A 20,175-nucleotide genomic window follows, 5' to 3' on the forward strand; every position below is an offset into this window, starting at 1 on the left:
GGCAGGGGCAGGGTGATCCCAGAACACTGGTGGAATGCTCAGGTTGGGGCTGTGCTGGGTGTGGTGGGCAGGGGCAGGGTGATCCCAGAACACTGATGGAATGCTCAGGTTGGGGCAGCCCGGGCTGTGCTGCAGCTTTGCTGCTGGGGAGAGTCAGTTGCTTTTAGTGGTAGCAGCCATAGGCAGTGGGCTATGGAATGTGTGTGCTTTGGCCTGAGGTGGCAGCTGCAGGTGAAGTAGCATGTCCTCAGGTCACTTGTAGTGGTCCCATTACCTCAGGCAGCAGGGTTGCTGCCATTGCCTTGTACTTTGGCCCTGGTGCTGACACAACAGCAGTGGCAGTTCCTGGGGAGTCTGTCCTCCAGGTTCCTGCAAATGCACAGTGGCCCTGCTGCGGGAGATGGTGAGGTTGTTGCCAGTGACTTGTGGTTTGACTCTACTGTGGCAGCCACTAATGGCAGTGGCTTCTAGTGGGGGTAGTCTGATCTCAGGGCACATGAAAATGCACAGTGGTCCATAGCTAGGAGTAGTAGTGTTATTGCCAATGGCTCCCGATTTGGCCCTGGCAGCAGTAGCCAGAGGTAGCAGTGGCTGTGAACAGAGGATGTCAGTGGGGCTCCAGAGATGTCAAAATGCAGGGATCGATGGACCCCATGGCAGGATGCAGAGTAGTGGGGGTTGGGCTCTTAAAATGACACCAGGTATGGCCACTTCGTGTTTTTCCCTTTGCAATTAATAAGAATCTGGTGGGGAAATACTTAGAGTTTATGCAAATTGTTTCTCATCAAATTTTTACTCTCTAACATTGGACTCATTAATGATTCTTTCCTGAAACAATTATCATGAGTTACCACATAGTGACTTTTCTAGTTGTCATTTTACTAAAAAGAGAGTTTTGCCTTCTCCTTCATTTAACTGTTTCTGCATCTGTCAATTTATATCCATATCGACTTGGAATCCTGTTCAATGGGTTATGATCCATAAGAATCATTATTCGTTTTGTTCCTTATTTTCTTAAACTGTGAAGATGGTAAAATTGTATGGGTGGCAGAGAATGTGGGGAAAGATGGCTTTGAATCCTCCTACTTCATTTGGGGGTGTGCCAAACAGCAGGCCCAGAGGATAAGTATTCATGTGGTTTAACCAGCTTAACAAGGACCAACATAAAAGAGAAAATAGCTGTGTATTATTCTAAAATATATTGTTTCCTTTCTGTTCAGGAAATAAAAAGGATCAGTTGGAGGTAGTTTAGTCATTAAGGGCACTACAACTTCCTCTCTTAACTTTTAGCAGCTGGAGATGTTCGTTGTTTTGTGTTTGATGGTGTTTGTTACATATATTGAAAGTGAATCGGAAAGGAGATTTCAGTATCACTGCCTTGGCACAAGATGGCAGCAGTCAGCCATTGATGTTGCAGCTCAAGGCCCTACTGATTTTAAATTAACACTGCCTTTTGTTTTTGCAGGGACTTCACTACTAGTGCTAGTAACATTCAGATTGACAAAACTAAGCCTCTGTGGCACAACTATTTCCTATGTGGATTTAAAGGAATTCAGGTAAATTGGTTTATAAGGCACCTATTGGCAGTTGAGATTGTAATACACACTGTGTCAGATTTATTATTTTTTTTACTATGTCATTTATGTCTCATTACAATATTAATTGATGTTTCTGTTGTGTTTTGTTGGTTTATAGTTTAGAGTATGGAAAAGATGTGACAGTTTTGGGTGGTGGTCACAGTGGGCAGTAGTAGTCTATCATATAAGCTGGCTGTACAAAAATCAGGTGCATCTGACAAATATGTTTTTTTAAACTTCTTTGTTCAAATTTACCTTGAAGATATTTTTTAGTAATATTATTCCCACTTTATTCTTGGGATATATAAGAGTAGAGCCTCCATAGTTGATCATCTCTCTACATTGACCATCTCCTTAAGTTGACCTAATTTTCAGAAACTGGACATGCACCACGTGTACCTATTAGTATAGCAGGCCTAGTTCCTTATGTTGACCAGTTTGTTACAATGCCTTGGGTAGTCAACTTACAGAGATTCTACTGTATATAATAAGATTTACAGTCTGACAGCCCACATTTGAATCTGGCCTCTACTCAGGTTAATTTATCTGTAAAATGATGTCATTACTATTCTGATTAAGAGTTATTACAAGAATTACACAGCGCTTGACACTAGGAGGCATTTGATAAATGGTAACTAATATTGTTATTACTACTTTGAATGGGGTTAAAAAAACGATGTAGTGAAATGTATTAGTTTATGTATTTTTCTAGAAACATTGAATAATTTACCTTAAAAATATTTATTATGTGTAAGAACAATAAAATAAAATATCTCCACTTTAATTATTTAAAAAGTATGAAGGTCAAAAAGAAAAGTGATATTTGCTATTTTTAGAACCACGTTTCTATTTTAGTATTTATTTTAGATGCCATGTGACTCTTGTGTAGAATCATAGGTAGGATGTTAAGAGATGGATTTTGCCTTTGCCAACAAAAAGCAATGAAACAAACTAGCTCTTTTTTTTTTTTTTTGAGACAGAGTCTCACTATGTTACCCTGGGTAGAGTGCTGTGGCATCACAGCTTACAGCAACCTCAAACTCTTGGGCTTAAGCGAGTCTCTTGACTCACTCTCCCAAGTAGCTGGGACAACAGGCGCCCACCCAACTACAACCAGGCTATTTTTCGGTTGTTTGGCAGGCCCAGGCTGGATTTGAACCTGCCAGCTCTGGTGTATGTGGCTGGCGCCCTAGTCACTGAGCTACAGACACTGAGCTACTAGCTCATGTTTTGGAAAATGGTGGGTTTTTAAATTAGAGTTATCATATTCATTTCTTTCTTTCTTTTATGTTTGTGTGTTTTTTCCTGTTAGATACAGGGTAAGAACTTATAGGAAATGGTATGAGTAGGTTTTAAATCTTCAAATCATTTGGCTTGTCTTATGCATTAGTGGGAATTACAGTATTTGAAAGCATTTGCCTGGCAAGTGCAATTTGGTCTACCTTATAACAACATGCCTTTTTGTAGCATATGGGTAAAGTGGCCTAAGTAATGCATATTGCTTTATGCTGTTATTGAGCATTTCAGATTTTAAAGCTTTCCTCTTTGGTTTGACAAATTATCTGCAAAAACAGGCATATACAATGAAATTTTGGCAGAAAAGCAATTTAAATGTTAGCCTGTTCAGAAACCTTCAAATTCAAATACTAGAAAGCCTCAGAGGATAATCTATTTATATTAAATTGAACATGTTATCCTTTTGGGGTAGAGCTATTACAGAATTTGGCACAATCCATTTGCATTTGAATCTGTTGTACGTTTAATTTAAACATTGCGTGATAAGTTCATAAGTATGAGTCACATTTAAGATACCCTGTGGATCAGTTTATAGTTAAATATATAGCATTCTCTAAGATTTTTTGTTTTTTTTTTTTAGCAAGCTGTCTGATGTTCTGTATGAAAGGACATTGGCAGTGGCAGTGTTTTAGTTTATAATTTGTATTTCTGGAAGGAAATTTTTAGATTACTTGAAATCAGGAAGAGAAGTACATCCAACTGAATCTCCTCTTTTGTGGTACATGAGTTTTGCCAACTAGGAAAAAAAAATTAAGGAAAAAAAAGTCTTTTATTTGCAGAGTTGTTACTTTGGTTTTTCTAATTAGTTTCTTGAAATTTCTCCCTAGAATAATATGTATGATGAAATGCATAATTAGGTAATATAATACTGTTTCATACTTTGGTCTTGAGTCATTTGAATAATTTGCAATAATGATGGTACTTTTTCTTGAGGAGGAGGTGGATTTAAAAAAAAATTCTAGACCACAAAGGTTATGCTATGATATTATTCAAAGTGTCTTAGCCCTAGATATTCATGTAAGTAGACTAGAGCTTTCTATCTTTAAATCAGAATGTGATTATTTCTTTGGGCTTTCCTATTTGTAGAAATGGAGCTTTCCTGCTTCATTTAGAGTCTGCATTCTCATTTGTGACTGAATTCTAATTTGGCTGTCTTTAAAGCTGCCATATGGCTAAACCGTATCTATAAACTCTAGCAAAAATCTGGATTTTCTCATATAGCTGACATATTAAATCACAGTGACAGTTTGCTGGCCCAGGTTTCTAATTGCAGTGGAGAAGTTCTCAAACAGGAATTAGAGACCTGGACCCTACTCCCAGCTTCCTATGTGTGATCTTGGGAAAGTCTCTTAATCTCTTGGTGCCTCAGTTTTTCCATAAGAAAAATAAAACTGAGAAAATTTAGGACTCTTTATCTTTAAAGGACATCTGAAGTAAGACACTCCTTAAAAACAAGCCACTTCTTGGGGACTAGACTTTTATAATAACAGAATAATGGAAATGTGCTACATAGAGCTTTGACTTACCTCATGGATAATTGTGTATTTCTTGTTTTGCTACTTGACAAGCTGAATTATAATTGTTTTCTATTTTTTCCATATTTATTCAAGTTAATTAATATTTAAGAAAGAATACTCAAGACAACTTTAGGAAATGGATCAGTAGCTTTTTGTTGAATAAAATAAAAAGTAATCTTCAGATTACCTTATCTTATGGCCAAGAGCCATCAAATAAAATGTTTTGTATAGCCTCAACTAAATTGAATTGCACAAATAGTTTTTATAACTATTAGAATAAGTCTATTGCTGCACTTCTGCTTTCTGGAGAATGAAAGAATATTTCACTACTCCTTGAATCCAACACTGAAATTAATATTGCTGTTTTTCCTTATATTCTTAGGAACACTTTGGTCTTAGTAACTTAACTGGAATGAACTGCTTGGTAGATGGAAATATCCCACCAAGTTCTGGCCTCTCTAGTTCCAGTGCTTTGGTCTGTTGTGCTGGGTTGGTGACCCTTACAGTCCTGGGAATGAACCTGTCTAAGGTAACTATTTTTGAGAGTAAACCTCACAGACCCTTTCCTTTCAGAGGTACTAACATTCAGATCTCAAAATCAGAATGCCTTCCTTGATTGGAAAACTCCATCTTACCTAACAGGACTGCACACATGGGCAAACCTTGCAAGTACTATTTGTGATAAATCACTATGAGGTTAATGATATCCTTCAACCAGTGAGTGAATAAATCTCTAAATAACTTTATTAAAATTCTCTTGATTAAATATGGAGTTGGCATAGACATCTTTCTAGAACACCTCATTAACAGGTGAAATTTAGAGGACGAAATTCTAGGAATCATTGTTGGGCTTGTTTATTTTCACCCAAAACCTTAAATTAAATATTTGACAAGCAGTGGGTAAAAAGGGTAAAGACCAGGTAATAAAGGAAGTGAACTGTTTATGCCAGCATGTTAGTCACTGAAACAAACTTCTAAAAAATACTGCTTTACAAAGAGGAAATGGTTATTTAAAGGAAATATAAATTCTACAAGAGGTTGGAAAGTCTCAACTTTATAAGTTCATGTAGATCTCTGACTTAGCAGTTCAGAGCTGGTATACTTAGCTTTGATTAACGCTTTGGCATTCTGGGTCAAACAAAATGTTATCATAGATTCTTTGTACCCCTTGTACATATACTACCAAGTTTGTAGATGATTTGGGAACAGATTGGGAGTGAAACAGATCAAGAGAAAGTCAGCCATATGCTTAGTTTTTTAAAGTGTGTTTAAACTTTCAGTTTGAAAATTTTGTATGTAGGAGGAAAAGGAGAAACGGAGAAAACAAAGTTTCAGATGGAATTCTTCTCTTTAGCTTTTATCTATAATTACATATTAGTTTGCCCTTGACAAGCAATGGCTTATTTGGGGGCACGGTAGCTTACTTACTCTTTATTTTTTGAGAGAAAGCAAGGGAAAGGAAGTCCATATGGAAAATATGTTTCTGGCTCAGCGCCTGTGACTCAAATGGCTAAGGCACCGGCCATGTACACCTAAGGTGGCGGGTTCGAATCCAGCCCGGGCCCGCCAAACAACAATGATGACTACAACCAAAAAATAACCAGGCGTTGTGGCGGGCACCTGTGGTCCCAGCTACTTGGGAGGGTGAGGCAGGAGGCTCGCTTGAGCCCAGGAGTTGGAGGTTGCTGTGAGCTGTGATGCCACAGCACTCTGCCCAGGGGGACAGCTTGAGGCTCTGTCTCAAAAAAAGAAAAAAAGAAAATGTGTTTCCCATGGTAGAACTTTTAATCTGATTGTTTATTCATTTCTTTGTTCATCATTCAATCATTGTTTATTTAGTGTTTGCTTTGTGCTGGGTAATGTTTGAGGCTTTAGAAATACAGGTATGATCTTAAACCTCACCACAGCTATGATTTAAAAGGGAAGTAGAGATAAGTGAATAGGCAACTGTAATAGCGTATAGTAAGAGGATAAGCAGTACACTATGGAGCAGATTCAATGCAGACTTAGAGTTTTCCATGTTAGTCAAGAAATAATGATAGTGAGGAAAAATTGGTATTTTGAGATAAACAGTCTCCCATTTTCCCTTTTTTGTTTACAAAGTAAGACATTTCCCGGTCTTCTCAAAAATCACTTGTTCTTATTTTTCTGACATTGCCTGGAGAACAAGTGCTGAGATTTCAGTAACAGAGTTTGTCATTCCCTGGTAGGCTCACTGGCCTCCTGATAGGCATCCTGCTTAGGAAGCAGGAGCAGGCCCAGGTCAGAGCCAGTGGGTCTGCACTGGAAGGAGTGGCTTCTTTTTGGAGTGAGAGAGTATGGGAAGGACCCAGCAGCTACCTGGGCATGTTTTAGTCTTAGGGAACTTCTAGCTCTATCTCCCTGAGTAGATGCAGCTCTCCACAACCTGAACTGAGTTGAGGAGCAGGAAACAGATTTGGAAAGGGTCCAGATGCCAGACCTTTTGTTGAGTAAGTTCCCTGGAGTGTACGCTGAGACCATGATTCTACCATTTGGGGGGTTTTCAGACCTTCCTGGTTTCCCTGGAGTGTACGCTGAGACCATGATTCTACCATTTGGGGGGTTTTCAGACCTTCCTGGTGGTTTTGTTTGTTTTCAGGTGCCTTTTAGGGGTGGAAGTCATGAGGTTAGTGGAACTAGGGAAGTGGGTTGGAATTTGGAACTCATTTGCGGTTCCCAGACAGCAGGGGGACTAGGCCCCTTGGGAAGGCTTTACCTTACAGTTCTGTAGGGCATTTGGGGTACTCAGTTTGAGATACTGTTTGGGGTGGTGTTTTGTACTCTTTGGCTTCTCAGTTGTTTGATAGGCCTTGGTATTTTGTGTTTTCTTTTGGTGGAAAAAAAAAGTATTTTGGGGAGAATTTTGTCTGAGTGGTTGCCTTATAGCTATATACCTATGGCTAAGGAGAATGGTTTTATTTTAATTCAATTGGGGAAAAGTGGCTGCTGAATGAAACTTTGAAGTATGACTTGAACTTACAGACATCAAGAAAAATTCAGACCTCAAATGGTCAACCTGCCACTATAGAGTTCAAATGTTAAGTCTCTCAAACTCTTTCTCTCTCTTTTTACTAACTTTTCCTACTAATGTTGAGATAAACTCATTGTTCACAGAGTTATATTGCTATCTCATGGCTAGAGTTCTAAAGTAAAATCTATTGAAATTAAAAAAAAAATACTGATGGCATAATAATGCTGACATCAGATAAGCGTGTGTCTGGTGGAGAGAAGATCATGTAAAAATATGTAAGTAAGAGCATTTGTGGTTTGTTGGAGGAACTAAAAGGGACTCAGTATGACTGGATTATAAACTATTTGGATTATAGGGCAAGAGATCAGATTCTGGGCCTTGTAAACCATATTGAAGAATTTGGGCTTCATCTTCATAGCAGTGGGAAACCATTGTAGGGTTTTAGGTAGAGGGTAACATGATCATGTCTGCATTTTAGGAAGATCACCCTGGCTGTGTTATGAAGTCTGGATTTGAGGGTAACAATATAAGGAGTAGGGAGATGATTTAGTCTAGGAAAGTAGCAGTGAGAATGGATAGGACTGGATGTTAGATTTAAGATCTCAGACAGAATCAGAAGGACTCAGTCATTGGATGTGGAGGGATAGCAAAGGATCGAGGTTTATATATAGGTTCCTGGCTTGATATTATTTGGAATAAGGATTGTTGATGGGGAAAGTAGGTTTGCGGGGAAGCTGATATGTTGAGTGTGAGGAATCGATGGGCATGCTGATGCAGTTATCTTTGGATGGTCAGGAGAGAGATACGGACTTGAGATGGTCCATTTGAGAATTATTAGTATGTAATTGGCTTATGAAGCCATAGGAGTAGATATGGACATCAAGTGGTGAAATATAGGTGCAAAAGTAAGGAAGACTGGTACAAAGCCCCAATAATATGAACATTTGCAGGATGGGCAGAGGAAAAGATGCCTACTGGGGAAACTGAGGAGTAATCCATTAAGTAGGAGGAAAACTAAAAAGATGAGGCAATAGCAAAGACAAGGAAAAGAATTTTTCATGAAAGGAGTGATAGTGTTCTCAAATGCTGCTGAGAGCTTAAGTTAGACAAGTTTTAAGAAGTAGTATCCCTTGAGTATAGCAACAAACTGAGAACTTGTACAAAACTTTGACAAGAGCAGTGTAAGGTAGGAATGAGTTGAAGGGTCTATGAGAGGTAAGAAAGTGATGAAGGTCAGTGGCTACAAGAAGTCTGGTGATACATAGAAAAAGATAATTAATTTGGTATGTGAGGTCAAGCAATTCAAATCAATTTTAATGGGAGGATTGGTGAAACTTATTTTTGGATTTTTCTGAGGCTTTAATAATGTCAATATGTAGGATAATATAAAATAAAGAAACACTTGAATCTTTGGAATTAATTCTGGCTGTCTCTGTTTTCAAAGTCAAAAATAGCAACTGGCTTGGCGCCTATGGCTCAAGCGGCTAAGGCGTCAGCCACATATACCTAAGGTGGCGGGTTTGAATCCAGACCCCGGACCCGCCAAACAACAATGACGGCTGCAACCCAAAAAATAGCCAGGTGTTATGGCGGGCGCCTGTAGTCTCAGCTACTTGGGAGGCTGAGGCAGGAGACTTGCTTGAACCCAGGAGTTGGAGGTTGCTGTGAGCTGTGATACCACGACACTCTACCCAGGGGGACAGCTTGAGGCTCTGTCTCAAAAAACAAACAAACAAACAAACAAACAAAAAAAAAACTAGCAACTGTATTTTTATAGGAACTATCTGACTCTGATACCTACAGTATGAAGGAGGCAAGAGGTATATCCTGGCTTTCCTCACTAGTCTTAGTTGTACCAGCAACAGTTATATTTTCTAGGGGCTGAACATCACATCATAATTGTTAGGAGAGTGTTATTTCTTTTTCTTTTTGAATGAGATAGAATCTTGGCTGAAGGAAGCTTCTAATGTACTCAGAGTCTTTAGGTGCCAGCTGAATATATGACTCTTAAAAAAAAATCATAGAACATAAGAACTCAAAGGACTTTAGAGGTGAGGTAGTTCAAAATCCTCTTTTTACTGATGTTTCAGTTAGTGTCCCAGTAGGAAATAAATGCCACTTTAGGGTATAACTGAAGAGAGTTTAATAAAGAAACTATTGGCAGGGATGTGGAAGCTCAAGTGAACCAACTAGGAAGGGCTCCCTTGCGAGGTGAGAAGCCAGTGTACTCTAGGAACTGTAGCTATAGAGAAAGGCTGCTAGAAATGCAGCAAGGCAGAGAAAAAGTCACACAGGTGAACACGGCAATGAGTGGGAATGGATAAGGGGAGTTATCCACAGAAGTCAGCCTGCTGGGGTAAAGAGAAGTGTAAGAATGGATGAAAGAGGAACAGGTATGAATAACCAGCCTATCTGATAAGGACACTAAGTCCCACAAGAAATTGGTGACTAATCCCTTCCCAAATTTTATTTTATATTTGCTATACTTCATTCAGTTACAGACAACAATTACTGCACATGCGCTATGATAAGTAGATATGAAACTTGTTAGTTCATTAATAAACTGAATATTGCATGCCTGAAACCAGCAAAACAAGATGGCCAGTCACCCAGAGAGTCTGGAAGCCAGAAATGGTGAATAGAAATGTTACTGGTAGAAGAGAATATGGTGTGGGAAAAGACCTGGGAAAAGGAAAAGGCTCTAGACTTTCAGTTTGAAGATGTCAGAGGAAAGGCATACCTCCCCTTTCTTTCTTTGTCTCTCATTCGATCTTCTTTTCTCAAAAATCATCCCCAGAGAACAGGGAAAATAAGAAAAGGAAGCACAGACTCCATCTTTGGTAAACCAAGACATAACACTAAACCACAATACCAAGATAGAAAGGGGATGGAGGAATGACGCATGCCTTACCGTGGAGAAAGGTCAGGGTGAAGTGCTGTGGACCCAGCTGCAGATTGAAAGCAAGCTGGCGCATTCCACAGCCCTCTGGAAGCCTGAGGAAGAAATCAAAGAAATCAGGGTAACATGATGAGTGGGAATTTGTCTGAAAGTCTTTCTGAGTTTTAGTTAGACCCCCAAAGCCCTCTTTTAGCCTGGGACCATTTTCCCCTACCTTTGAAAGTGACTCTAGAGGAACAATCAGATTGTTTGCACTTTGGGACACTGGGAAAGGCAGGACAAGAAATAGGAAAATTGGGGAATTAAAGGACATTCTGGGCCTTTTTTTCTTGTCTTGACAAGGGGGCTCATTTGTTGTCTATGGCAAATGTATCTTGCTCTATAAACCTATACCTTGCTCTTGCTCTGTAAATCTATTTTTCTTGTCTTCAGTAAACTTTGTCTCATGCTTGCCTTGCTTTGGTGGGTCTGGTCATTCTTTGGTCAAGGGAACACCGAGAACCAGGAATGCAGACAACTACCAGAACCCCAACAAGAACAGAGAAAATTTAATTTTACTCTGTAGTAAAAATTGTGGCCCCAATAGTAATTATCAAGATGTTGAGTCCCTCTATAACTCCCTAATCAAGTATGAGGTAAGTAAAAATGTTACATTTATGGATCAGGAACTTTAGATTGTGTTTCTCAAACTGAGTACTGAGTATCGGGAAGAGCTAACCATCAATGCTGCCAGCTGGCTGAGATGGAACACACCATGCATCCGTGCAACACCTCCGTCTGCATGGAGACTGAGAAGAGGGGATGGTGTGAAGATGTGCTCAACTACAGGTCATAAGTGCTGATTTGTAACTTAAAAGGAATCATCTTTAAGAGTAACAGAGGGCAGTGCCTGTGGCTCAGAGGAATAGGGCACCGGCCCCATATGCCAGAGGTGGTGGGTTCAAACCCAGCCCCAGCTCCCCCCCCCAAAAAAAAATGCAAAACAAACAAAAAAAAGAATAACAGAGTAACTTTCAACCTGGTCACTTTTTGAGCCAAACCCAGAAGAATTTTAAGAAATGTTTCCTGAGTACAAAAGGATGATTGCCTAATCTCAGTGAAACTCTAAAAAGCTTAGTGGGGGTTAAACCATAGATTCAACTCTTTTGGAGGTGACAGTAGCTCCCTACTGACAATGAGCCAGTATCCTAAGGAAAGGAGAGCTATTTTTTTTCAGTCTTTATAGGGCAGAAGCCATGGTGGCAACTGAGGAAGGCCCAGGGCACAGCATTTGCTAATGCTCTCTCAACCCTAAACATGGGCATGTGACCAGAGACATTGCCAAACCCTGAGAAAGAATTAGGACATGACACTGCTCACCACATTCCCTAAGTGAAATCTTAACCATGAGCTGTTTTATGATCAACGGATCTATGTGGACCTGATGAAAACAACACCTCCCACCACCACCTCCCTCAAGATAATGAAAGAGTTTTACTTCAGCTTCTACTTCCAGCCTCTTCTCTTTTTCTCTGGGCTTGGAACTTTTAAGTATATTTCTAATGGGGAAGAGCAGGGTGACTCCTCCTATGTGTAACTTCCATTTACATGTGAAGCACCATGGATTTATGGAATTAGGTGGCAGGGGACTAATGTTTGCCACTAGCTAAAACCAAGAGTTTAATTGACTTATTTCTTACTTAGTAGTTTAGTAAGTTGGAAATCCTTGTTTACTGGCATGGCTTATGCTTTTATTAATGCATCAGAATAAATCCAATGTGATACTCTAAAAATAAATAAATAAAGTAAAAGATATTCTGCATCTGAACAGTGAAATTCTGAGCCCCTTCTTTTGTTCACCTCCAGCACATTGACAGCCTCACCATCCTACACTCCTACCAGAAATGTTGGAGGGTCCTTCTCAGAGGAAACTGAACTACACCAGAGACTTACAAGTACTGACATTTGGTGACCCCCTCCCACAAAAATTCTCCAGCTACTCTCTGACTCCATTAAAAGCCCATTTAGAAAGCTTCTAATCAGCTTTTTAGTGATTAACTTGTAAATATGATAGGGCACTAAAAGATAATAAAATTTCGGAAGAAAGCCTCCAAAAGGAAGCAAGCAAATAATTAAAAAAAAAAAAAAAAACAAGGAAAGAAACAAAGAGAAAACAGGAACTCAGAGGAAACAGAGATAATATTGAGAGCAGAAGAATGTTTCAAAGAAGACATGATACCCTCAGAGAGATAAAAGAAAATGTCAAATCCTTGAAAAAAGAATAATTTTTTTTAAAAGGAACAGATAATAAAATAGAGCTTTAGGATATTAAAAAATGTGATAGCCAAACCAAAAAATTCAATAAAATGATGAGAAGAATTCTCTGATAAAGTGCCAGAGGGGTGGGGAAAGAGCAGGAAAATAAGAAAGAGAAAAATAGGAAAAATGTATGAATCAATTCCAGAAATTCAAATCCAACTAGTGAAGAGAAACAAAAAATAGTCATTAGGCAATTATTTTTTACAAAATAACATTTTTCCAAAGTGAAAATGTGAATTCTCAGATTGCAATAGCTCCCTGGGTTTTGACATAATAAATGAAGAAGATCAAAGTGTTAGTAGACAAGACACTAATGATTGATTGATAGAACAAGAGATAAGGGAAAGAGACCACAATCAAAGGATCACGAGTGAAAACTAATTCCTCAAGAACAGCAGTGGAAGATAGAAGGCAATAGAGGAATGTCTTTACGAATGAATTTTAGCTTAGAATATCTGTCTAAGGAAATTAATCAAGTGTGAGGATCGAATAAAACATTTTCAGCATGCAAAGTCTCAAGGTCTACAGGACTTAATCCTCCAAAAGGAGGGAATAAGCCAAGGAAGAAAATGACATGAGAACTAGGAAACAGGAAATCCAATACAGGAGAGAGGGGTTGGGTATTTATAAAACATTGGTTAAGGGAGATCCCAACATAATACCCTAAACAGCCAGCAGCTTACAAAATAGCACAGATTAGAACAAAGAGTGTGAGGAGGAAAAATGGAACTCATAAATCTTATCAGTTAAAAAGAAAATGTTGATACATCTAACCCATTAAACCATTTGATTCAGAACTATTGTAGGAGGTGAGAAGGGTTGGCTAGATATGTAAATAAATCTAAGCAAATTATTAAACATAGGAAAAACAAAACACATTATAACAGAAATAAAATCAATCATTTTTCAGTACTTGGGTTATAGTAAACAATGGTCTTAGTAATTAGCATACTGAATATGGGTTTAAACAAAATTTTGGCATAACTTTATTGAGAAAGATAGGGGAGTAGGAGAAAGGTAGCTATATACCTATATATACCTTTCACATACCACAATAGGAAAGCAATAGATAAATTTAAAATGGAACAACCAGGCGATAACATTTTAATGACATTATTTGGCAATTTGAAGCAAGAACAAAAAGTTGAAAGTGTTTGCCTCTGTGCACACTGCATTGAGGATAGGGGTGTGAAGGCAACAGCTAAGGACTGCTTTTGTTGTTGCTGTGAGCCTTTTACCTCTATTCAGTTTTCTAGATTTGAGTATATATTCCTTTTGTGAAAGTAGGATTTAAAATAGGATAGACGGAGTGAGTGAAAGAAAAGTAAGAGGGGCAGTAGAGGACCTGAGTGACCACAAAGGGGGGAACAGGAAGAAGAAGAGCAAGAAGGGGTTCAGTGAGTCAAGGCTGGGGAGATTGAGAACAGATGAGGGGCTGGAAAGTGACCAAATCAGAACAGCCTGGGAAGAGGTTTGTTGATGGGTTTTGGGTGAAAGAATCCAAGAAAATACAAGCATCTTCCATTTCGTGGCAGTAGTCCATTCCAAAAAATCAGATGTTCTGTATAAAATTATTAAGCATGGTGGCGATGGTGCTGCTGCTTCTTCTTATTTTAAATAGAGAAAGGTATAATGCATTATTCCTCAACTTAAAACCTCCAACTAATTTCCTATAATATTACAAAAAACAAGTAAAATGTTTTCTAAGTAACACAGAAGTAGATGAAAAATACTTAAACCAATTATCTTGTCCATTAAACAATTAATATGGCTGTTAACAAGCAGTTACTTAAATGGTAATACTTGCATGTCTTTTGTGTTAACATCTGGTATCCCAGAAGTCCGCACACTATTTTGTTAACCATGTTGTATTGCAGTTTTAGAATGTAAATAATATATATTTCCTACACAGATACATTTTAAAAACTATTGTATTGAGAGATATGAAAATTCTATAAAGTTTGAATATCAAAAACCAAGAAGTATTCCACTGGGAAGCGTTAGTTGCTGAAGTGTTCTGCAAGGTATGTGTGTGTTTTGTTGGCTTAGGATTCAGGTTACTCTAGACTTGTGTCCAGTTTCTGTCTGTTCTTGGAGTTGTGCTTGGAGGCCAAGTAGGAAGGACCAAGTGCCTTCTAAAGATCTTAGACTAGAGCTACCTTGCTGACCCGGGAAATAGGTTGTCAGTCCATAAGCTAGCTTTGGGTAGGTGGGTTAGGCTGGTGCTACCCACAAATTCCCCCCTCTGTTGAGGCAGAGTGGGGTATAGATTTTGCATTCATGAGATGGTGGACTAAACAGTGATGTTCAAAAGATCCACTTCGGAGGGTCTAGGGGGTGTAGTAGAGGAGCATAGGGTTGAGTTGTATCCCCCATGTTGAAGTCTAAGGAGGGGACTTACACTTAAACCTAAGGCATAATGGAACCTTATTGCCTTGGTTGATGAAGGTCAAAATGGCCAGCAGAGAGCAGTGGGTTGGGGCCATTCTGTATATGGATATCTTTGACATTTTGTCAAAAACACAATTCATGTGATTATGAATAATCAGAATCAGTAATTAGTATTCTGATTCAGAATACAGATTGGGCATAAAACCTTCCTTTGAGGGTTGTAGTCCACCGTGGAAGCTGGGAAAGCTCTTAGTTGGCATCAGTAATCCTGTTCAGTGTAACAGGAATAACACTGGTTTTTGTGAGGGAGTGCTTCCCAGGGAAGACAGGCTTTTCAGCTATATAGAATAAACATCCTATCCTAAGTCTTTAAAGCCAGTGATTCAGGGCATTTGTTGAACACCTACTATGTGCCAGGCATAGTTCTAGGCACCAGAGATATAACTGTGAACAAAATCAGTAAAGCCCTTGCTTTCATGGAATTTCCAGGCTGGTATTGGTGGTGATGGTGGGAGATAGGTAAAGAACAGGTATACAAATAAATATATGATATAGTAAAAAATAGGCCATAGTAAGGGGAAGCTTCTATTTTAGCTAGGGAGTTAGAAGAACTTCTCTCTAAAGAGGGGACATTTGAACAGAGATCTGAAGGAGTGAGCTAGAAGGGAGACAGAGGGAACAGCAAGGCCCTGAGGTGAAAGTAACTTTGTCTTGTCCCAGGAATAGCAGAGGCCCCTGTGACTGGGTGTGGTGAGAGAGAGAGGCAGACAGTATGAAGGTGAGTTTAGGGAGATGGTCGGGGCCACCTTGTGTAGAGTCTTTGCCTATTATTCTGAATGGAGTAGAAAGCCTTTAGAGCAGTGGTTCTCAACCTACCTAATGCCATGACCCTTTAATACAGTTCCTGTGTCTGACCCACAGGTTGAGAACTGCTGCTTTAGGAGGCTGTGAGGGGGATGGCAAGATGTGATTTACATGGATTAAGTGCTTTCAAATGGGAGTATAATACTATAGCCCCCATGGTGGCAAGGGAGGAAACAAACAAATAAACAACAACAAACAAAAGAAAAAGAAAAAATTAGAAAACTTGGCAGCACTTTTATGGAACTTAAATGTACATAGTAGAATACTGACAGAAGATTTATTAATTGAGCATCTGTCTCATGCAAGGTGTGAAGTATTTTATATGTAAATAGAGAACAGGATTGAAATAATGGCTCCTTGGTGAAGTTAAACAGGGAAGATTTAAAGTAAATGGTAAATTCTGAGAAAATTTTTAAAGGAAGAGAAGGCTGTGTCTTGAAACAAAGCCCTGGGAGGGGCCCACAGGCATTTCAGGCAGAATGAACCCATAAGTGTATCATAACAACTCTCTGAGCCAGACTTATTATATAAATATGTGTCAGCTGAGGCCTAGAAATTCTTATGCAGCCTCATGAAATTCCTTTTAAAAAACTTATTTGACTACAGGGATGTTTTCTAGTTGCTTAAGTCCCTGAACAGATTTAGTTAACTTAATTTCAGGGGCAAATTAATTGTATAGACATGAGTTGATACTGTTTTCAGAGGAGTGTTTTTGAAGTTTGAAATCCATACCGTGCAGGGGACCTCTAAGGTTCAGAAGCAGAGTAAGTGGAATGTTCAAGGTTCTGTGCCAAATATGTCTCAGTTCTTGCTTTGCTGAGTTTATAAGGGCTGTTTCCTTTAGAAAGTTTTAGGCTGTATTTTTCTTTGCATATAGCTACATTTAAGTGAAATATTTCTTGGCCTTCAGAATGATACCTTGTGCTTAAAAAGTAAAGACATGGCTACATTATAAAATGAAAAGACCCTCACAATTATACAAAAGTTTAAACTACTATTTGAATGTTTTAATAGCAGTTTGTTACATAGTATCAGAAAAGTCAGAAACCAATTTGCACTGTCACTAATTATTATGTTTAGAAGTCCATACAAGGACATTGTTTCAGTTTTCTTAGAATAACAAAAACCTCATCCATATAATGGTTAAAGAAAATAGTAGTTTTAAACACTCCAGCCAGATGTTTGACTGCTAATGAACTGCAGCAGCATAGCCTGTAAGAAGATGGTAAACCCAGAACACAATCTTTGAAAAGAATCTCTTAATTAAGTGTTGAACATGGACTGAAGCCATGTGCTCACTGGTACAAAAACCAGGAAGCTTTTGTGTTAGTCCTGGGTGGCCAGTGTTTAAATATGTTTGAAATTTTAAGCTAATAATGTAAATACAAAACCATTCACATAGTTTTGCCAATTAAAAAAGAACTAAATTCCTTTTGCGCATGTGGGATGGTATTTGTATCTCTGGTTGTATTCTTTTTAGGAGTAGGATTGGATAAATGATTGGAGTCTGAATCATTTATTTAATGATTTTGAGTAGTTTGGACTCACTTGGGTGATGTGACTAAGCTTAGTCTGTGATTGCAGATTAGAAGCCTTGCTTTGTAGGGATTGCTTAGGTAACCTCTGTTCTTTTTCCATTTCCTTTTCTAGGCTAAATACTTATTTACCTTTAGCATAAACGAAGGCAAACAAGACTAATTGGGAAACAGCAGGGTGGAGAAGCATGGGTCACTGTTTCCAGTGACTTCAAATGAAACCACTATTGCTTCAAATTCATATGTATGCCTGATTGTGTTTTTAAATTTTGTGATTCTTACATCCTTCTTAGTAGTGTCTGTGTTTCCAGGCCTCTGAACTTTGACTTGACCCTGCAAGATGTTAAATATTATATAATATTTAAAGAATTAACTGGAACAATGCGAGTGAGGTTAAGTACCACAGATGTTCCTAGCCTTTGCCTACTACATTTGGTGTGTGCATGAAACAATAACTTAACAGATATTATTTATCCCCCTACCAATTAGAAGTGCTAATCATCTCTTTCCATGCTTCATGTTTCACAGGGTTAATGGCAGTCCTCCTGGCCAACAGTTGCCTATGCTGACCCCCAAACTACTATTTGATAGTGTGACCTTTGCAACCGATTTACTCTTTACTTTACTAATTTCCTTAGGCCTCAGTTTTTATTTCTAAAATGAGAGTGAGAGTGTCTCTTACTTTACATTTCACAGGGGTAAATAAGCTCACCTTCTCCAGGTTGCTGACCTTCCTGATAGGAGATTTTGCAAAAGCTTAGGCAAAGAGTTTAGTAAGAAATTAGGAAAGGTAGGAAAATAAATTTGTAGTCAGGGAAATTTTTGTAACTGTATGAAGTTTTGTAAGTGTGTTGCTGGTCACAGGAATAGCGGAGAGCCAAATTGTATTGGGTATAAAAGGAAGTAAATCAAAGGGAAAAGACTAATGAATGGATACTATTAAAGGAATGCATTGCAATGCTGGAGACACAAAGATTTGGAGGTTACTAATGAAAAATATGACCTTACAGTTTTATGTTGAAATTTACAGGAAAGTAAAAGATGCTTTTTTTCATTGCTAGTCAGCACCTAGATGTTTTATACACATCATTTCTAACTCAGTGGTAGTTTGAAATAAATTTTTATGATTATTTCTATTTCGCAAATAATAAAAAAAAAAAACCTGAAGCTCAGAGAATTTATATACTGTGACCAAAGACAAGTCATTTGTGAGCTGAGTTGTCTGGATTCCAGCTCAGATGTGTTTGATCCAAAATAGATGCTCTTCTATGCAGCTATGCTGCTACCAATGGTACAGTGTAATCTACCATATTGTATAATGTAAGCATAAATTGAGAAGCATTCCATGAGAGCACATACACATTTACTGAATTCTCTTTAATGGCTGCCTTGTTTTATAATATATGGTGATATTATAATTCATTTGGCCCTTTTACTGAACATTTCACTTGTTTCAGGGTTTTGTATAACATCAGTCCTAACATATAGTAATATTTCTTTATAAGACTATGCTATAATTTATTCAACAAGACATCTATGGTGATAATTTAGGTTGCTTCCAACTTTCTGCTGTTATAAAAAAGGCTCTGATGAATATTCTTACATAGTTCTTTTCACACTGTTGGGTTCTTTCCTTAGCATAAATCCTGGGACATGAGGTGGTTGTGTTAAAGGATATTCTCATTTTAACTTTTAAAATACATTGCCAGATTTCCATCTAGAAAAATTTTACCAGCAAATATACAGTAACAATGCATGAGAGGATTCATTTCCCCACTGCTAATGCACTGTCAATCTTTTTAATCTTTTCCAATCTGACGTTGTTCTGGGAATATCTTTGATTATTAGATAGTTTAAACATCTTTTCTGTGTCTTTTATTTTTTGATTTGGCTCATTTTCTTCTAGAGTATTCATTAATCATCTTATTACTTTATAAGAACTGTTTATATGTTACCCATTAATCTCTTATGTGTTGCAAGTATCTGCTCCTATTCAAACCAATTTTCTATAAAACTACTCTTAAACTAGTAATTCTGAAGCAAAAGTCATTTCAGTCATATTTATGCACATCTAGAATGGGGTCAGTATATTCTATTTGGGTTGAAAATATACAGCCTTTCATTTCATTGTGAAGTAAAGTACTTGGACACAAAAAGCCTCAGGGACTCTCAGATTTTATGTAGGATCTCAAGAATAAGTTACCTTCTCCATTAAGTGGAGCCCAGGACTCTGTAGTATTTGACTTTGCAACCTTAGAAGCTTACTCAGAGGAACCAAAACTGCCATTGATTTTTACTGAAGCAGGAGTATTTTTCTAATAGCATTTGTACAGTGTGATATAAACTTTTGCATCATGAATAATGCAACTTACCATATGTTTGGCACTTGGAAAATTTCAAAGAACTTTGCCATGGTCCATATGGTAGGCCTCTTAACTCTATCAAGTAAGGTACTAGTGAATCTTCTTAGATCAGAATCTCATGTCTTAGAGACTTCCTGGAGCCTAGCTATAGGATTGTTTATTTGGGACTTTGAATTCTATGATATATCAAAGAAATATGGTGTATTTCACTTTTATAACATGTTAATGTTGTCTCCACTTTCCCTTACGGCCTAAAAACACCCAACATCATCATCATCAACAAATACCCAAACCGGGGGGCCCTGGGAGGATGGACCTAGGTTCATTTAGCCCCTTCCAGAGCTTGGGCAAGCCACTGGTAATTGACAATGGTGATGACCTTTTGATCTTGAAGGACATGTAAATCTGTTAAGAATAAAAGAAGGGGCTCAGTGCCTATAGCT

At 38.2% G+C, this 20,175-nt stretch overlaps 1 protein-coding gene across 1 annotated transcript in view; it reads left to right on the top strand.

Moving 5' to 3' along the window:
• Positions 1–20,175, top strand: part of GALK2 (galactokinase 2) — a 147,962-nt gene that overhangs the window by 27,251 nt on the left and 100,536 nt on the right. Inside the window, exons 4-5 of the mRNA XM_012801946.2 lie at positions 1,466–1,556; positions 4,773–4,919. Coding sequence (XP_012657400.1) covers positions 1,466–1,556; positions 4,773–4,919 — 238 coding nt within the window. The remainder of the gene's footprint in view (positions 1–1,465; positions 1,557–4,772; positions 4,920–20,175) is intronic.

The sequence above is a fragment of the Otolemur garnettii genome, unplaced genomic scaffold, assembly GCF_000181295.1.
Source record: "Otolemur garnettii isolate 467f Iridium unplaced genomic scaffold, OtoGar3 scaffold00011, whole genome shotgun sequence".
Classification (NCBI taxonomy): Eukaryota; Metazoa; Chordata; class Mammalia; order Primates; family Galagidae; genus Otolemur; species Otolemur garnettii.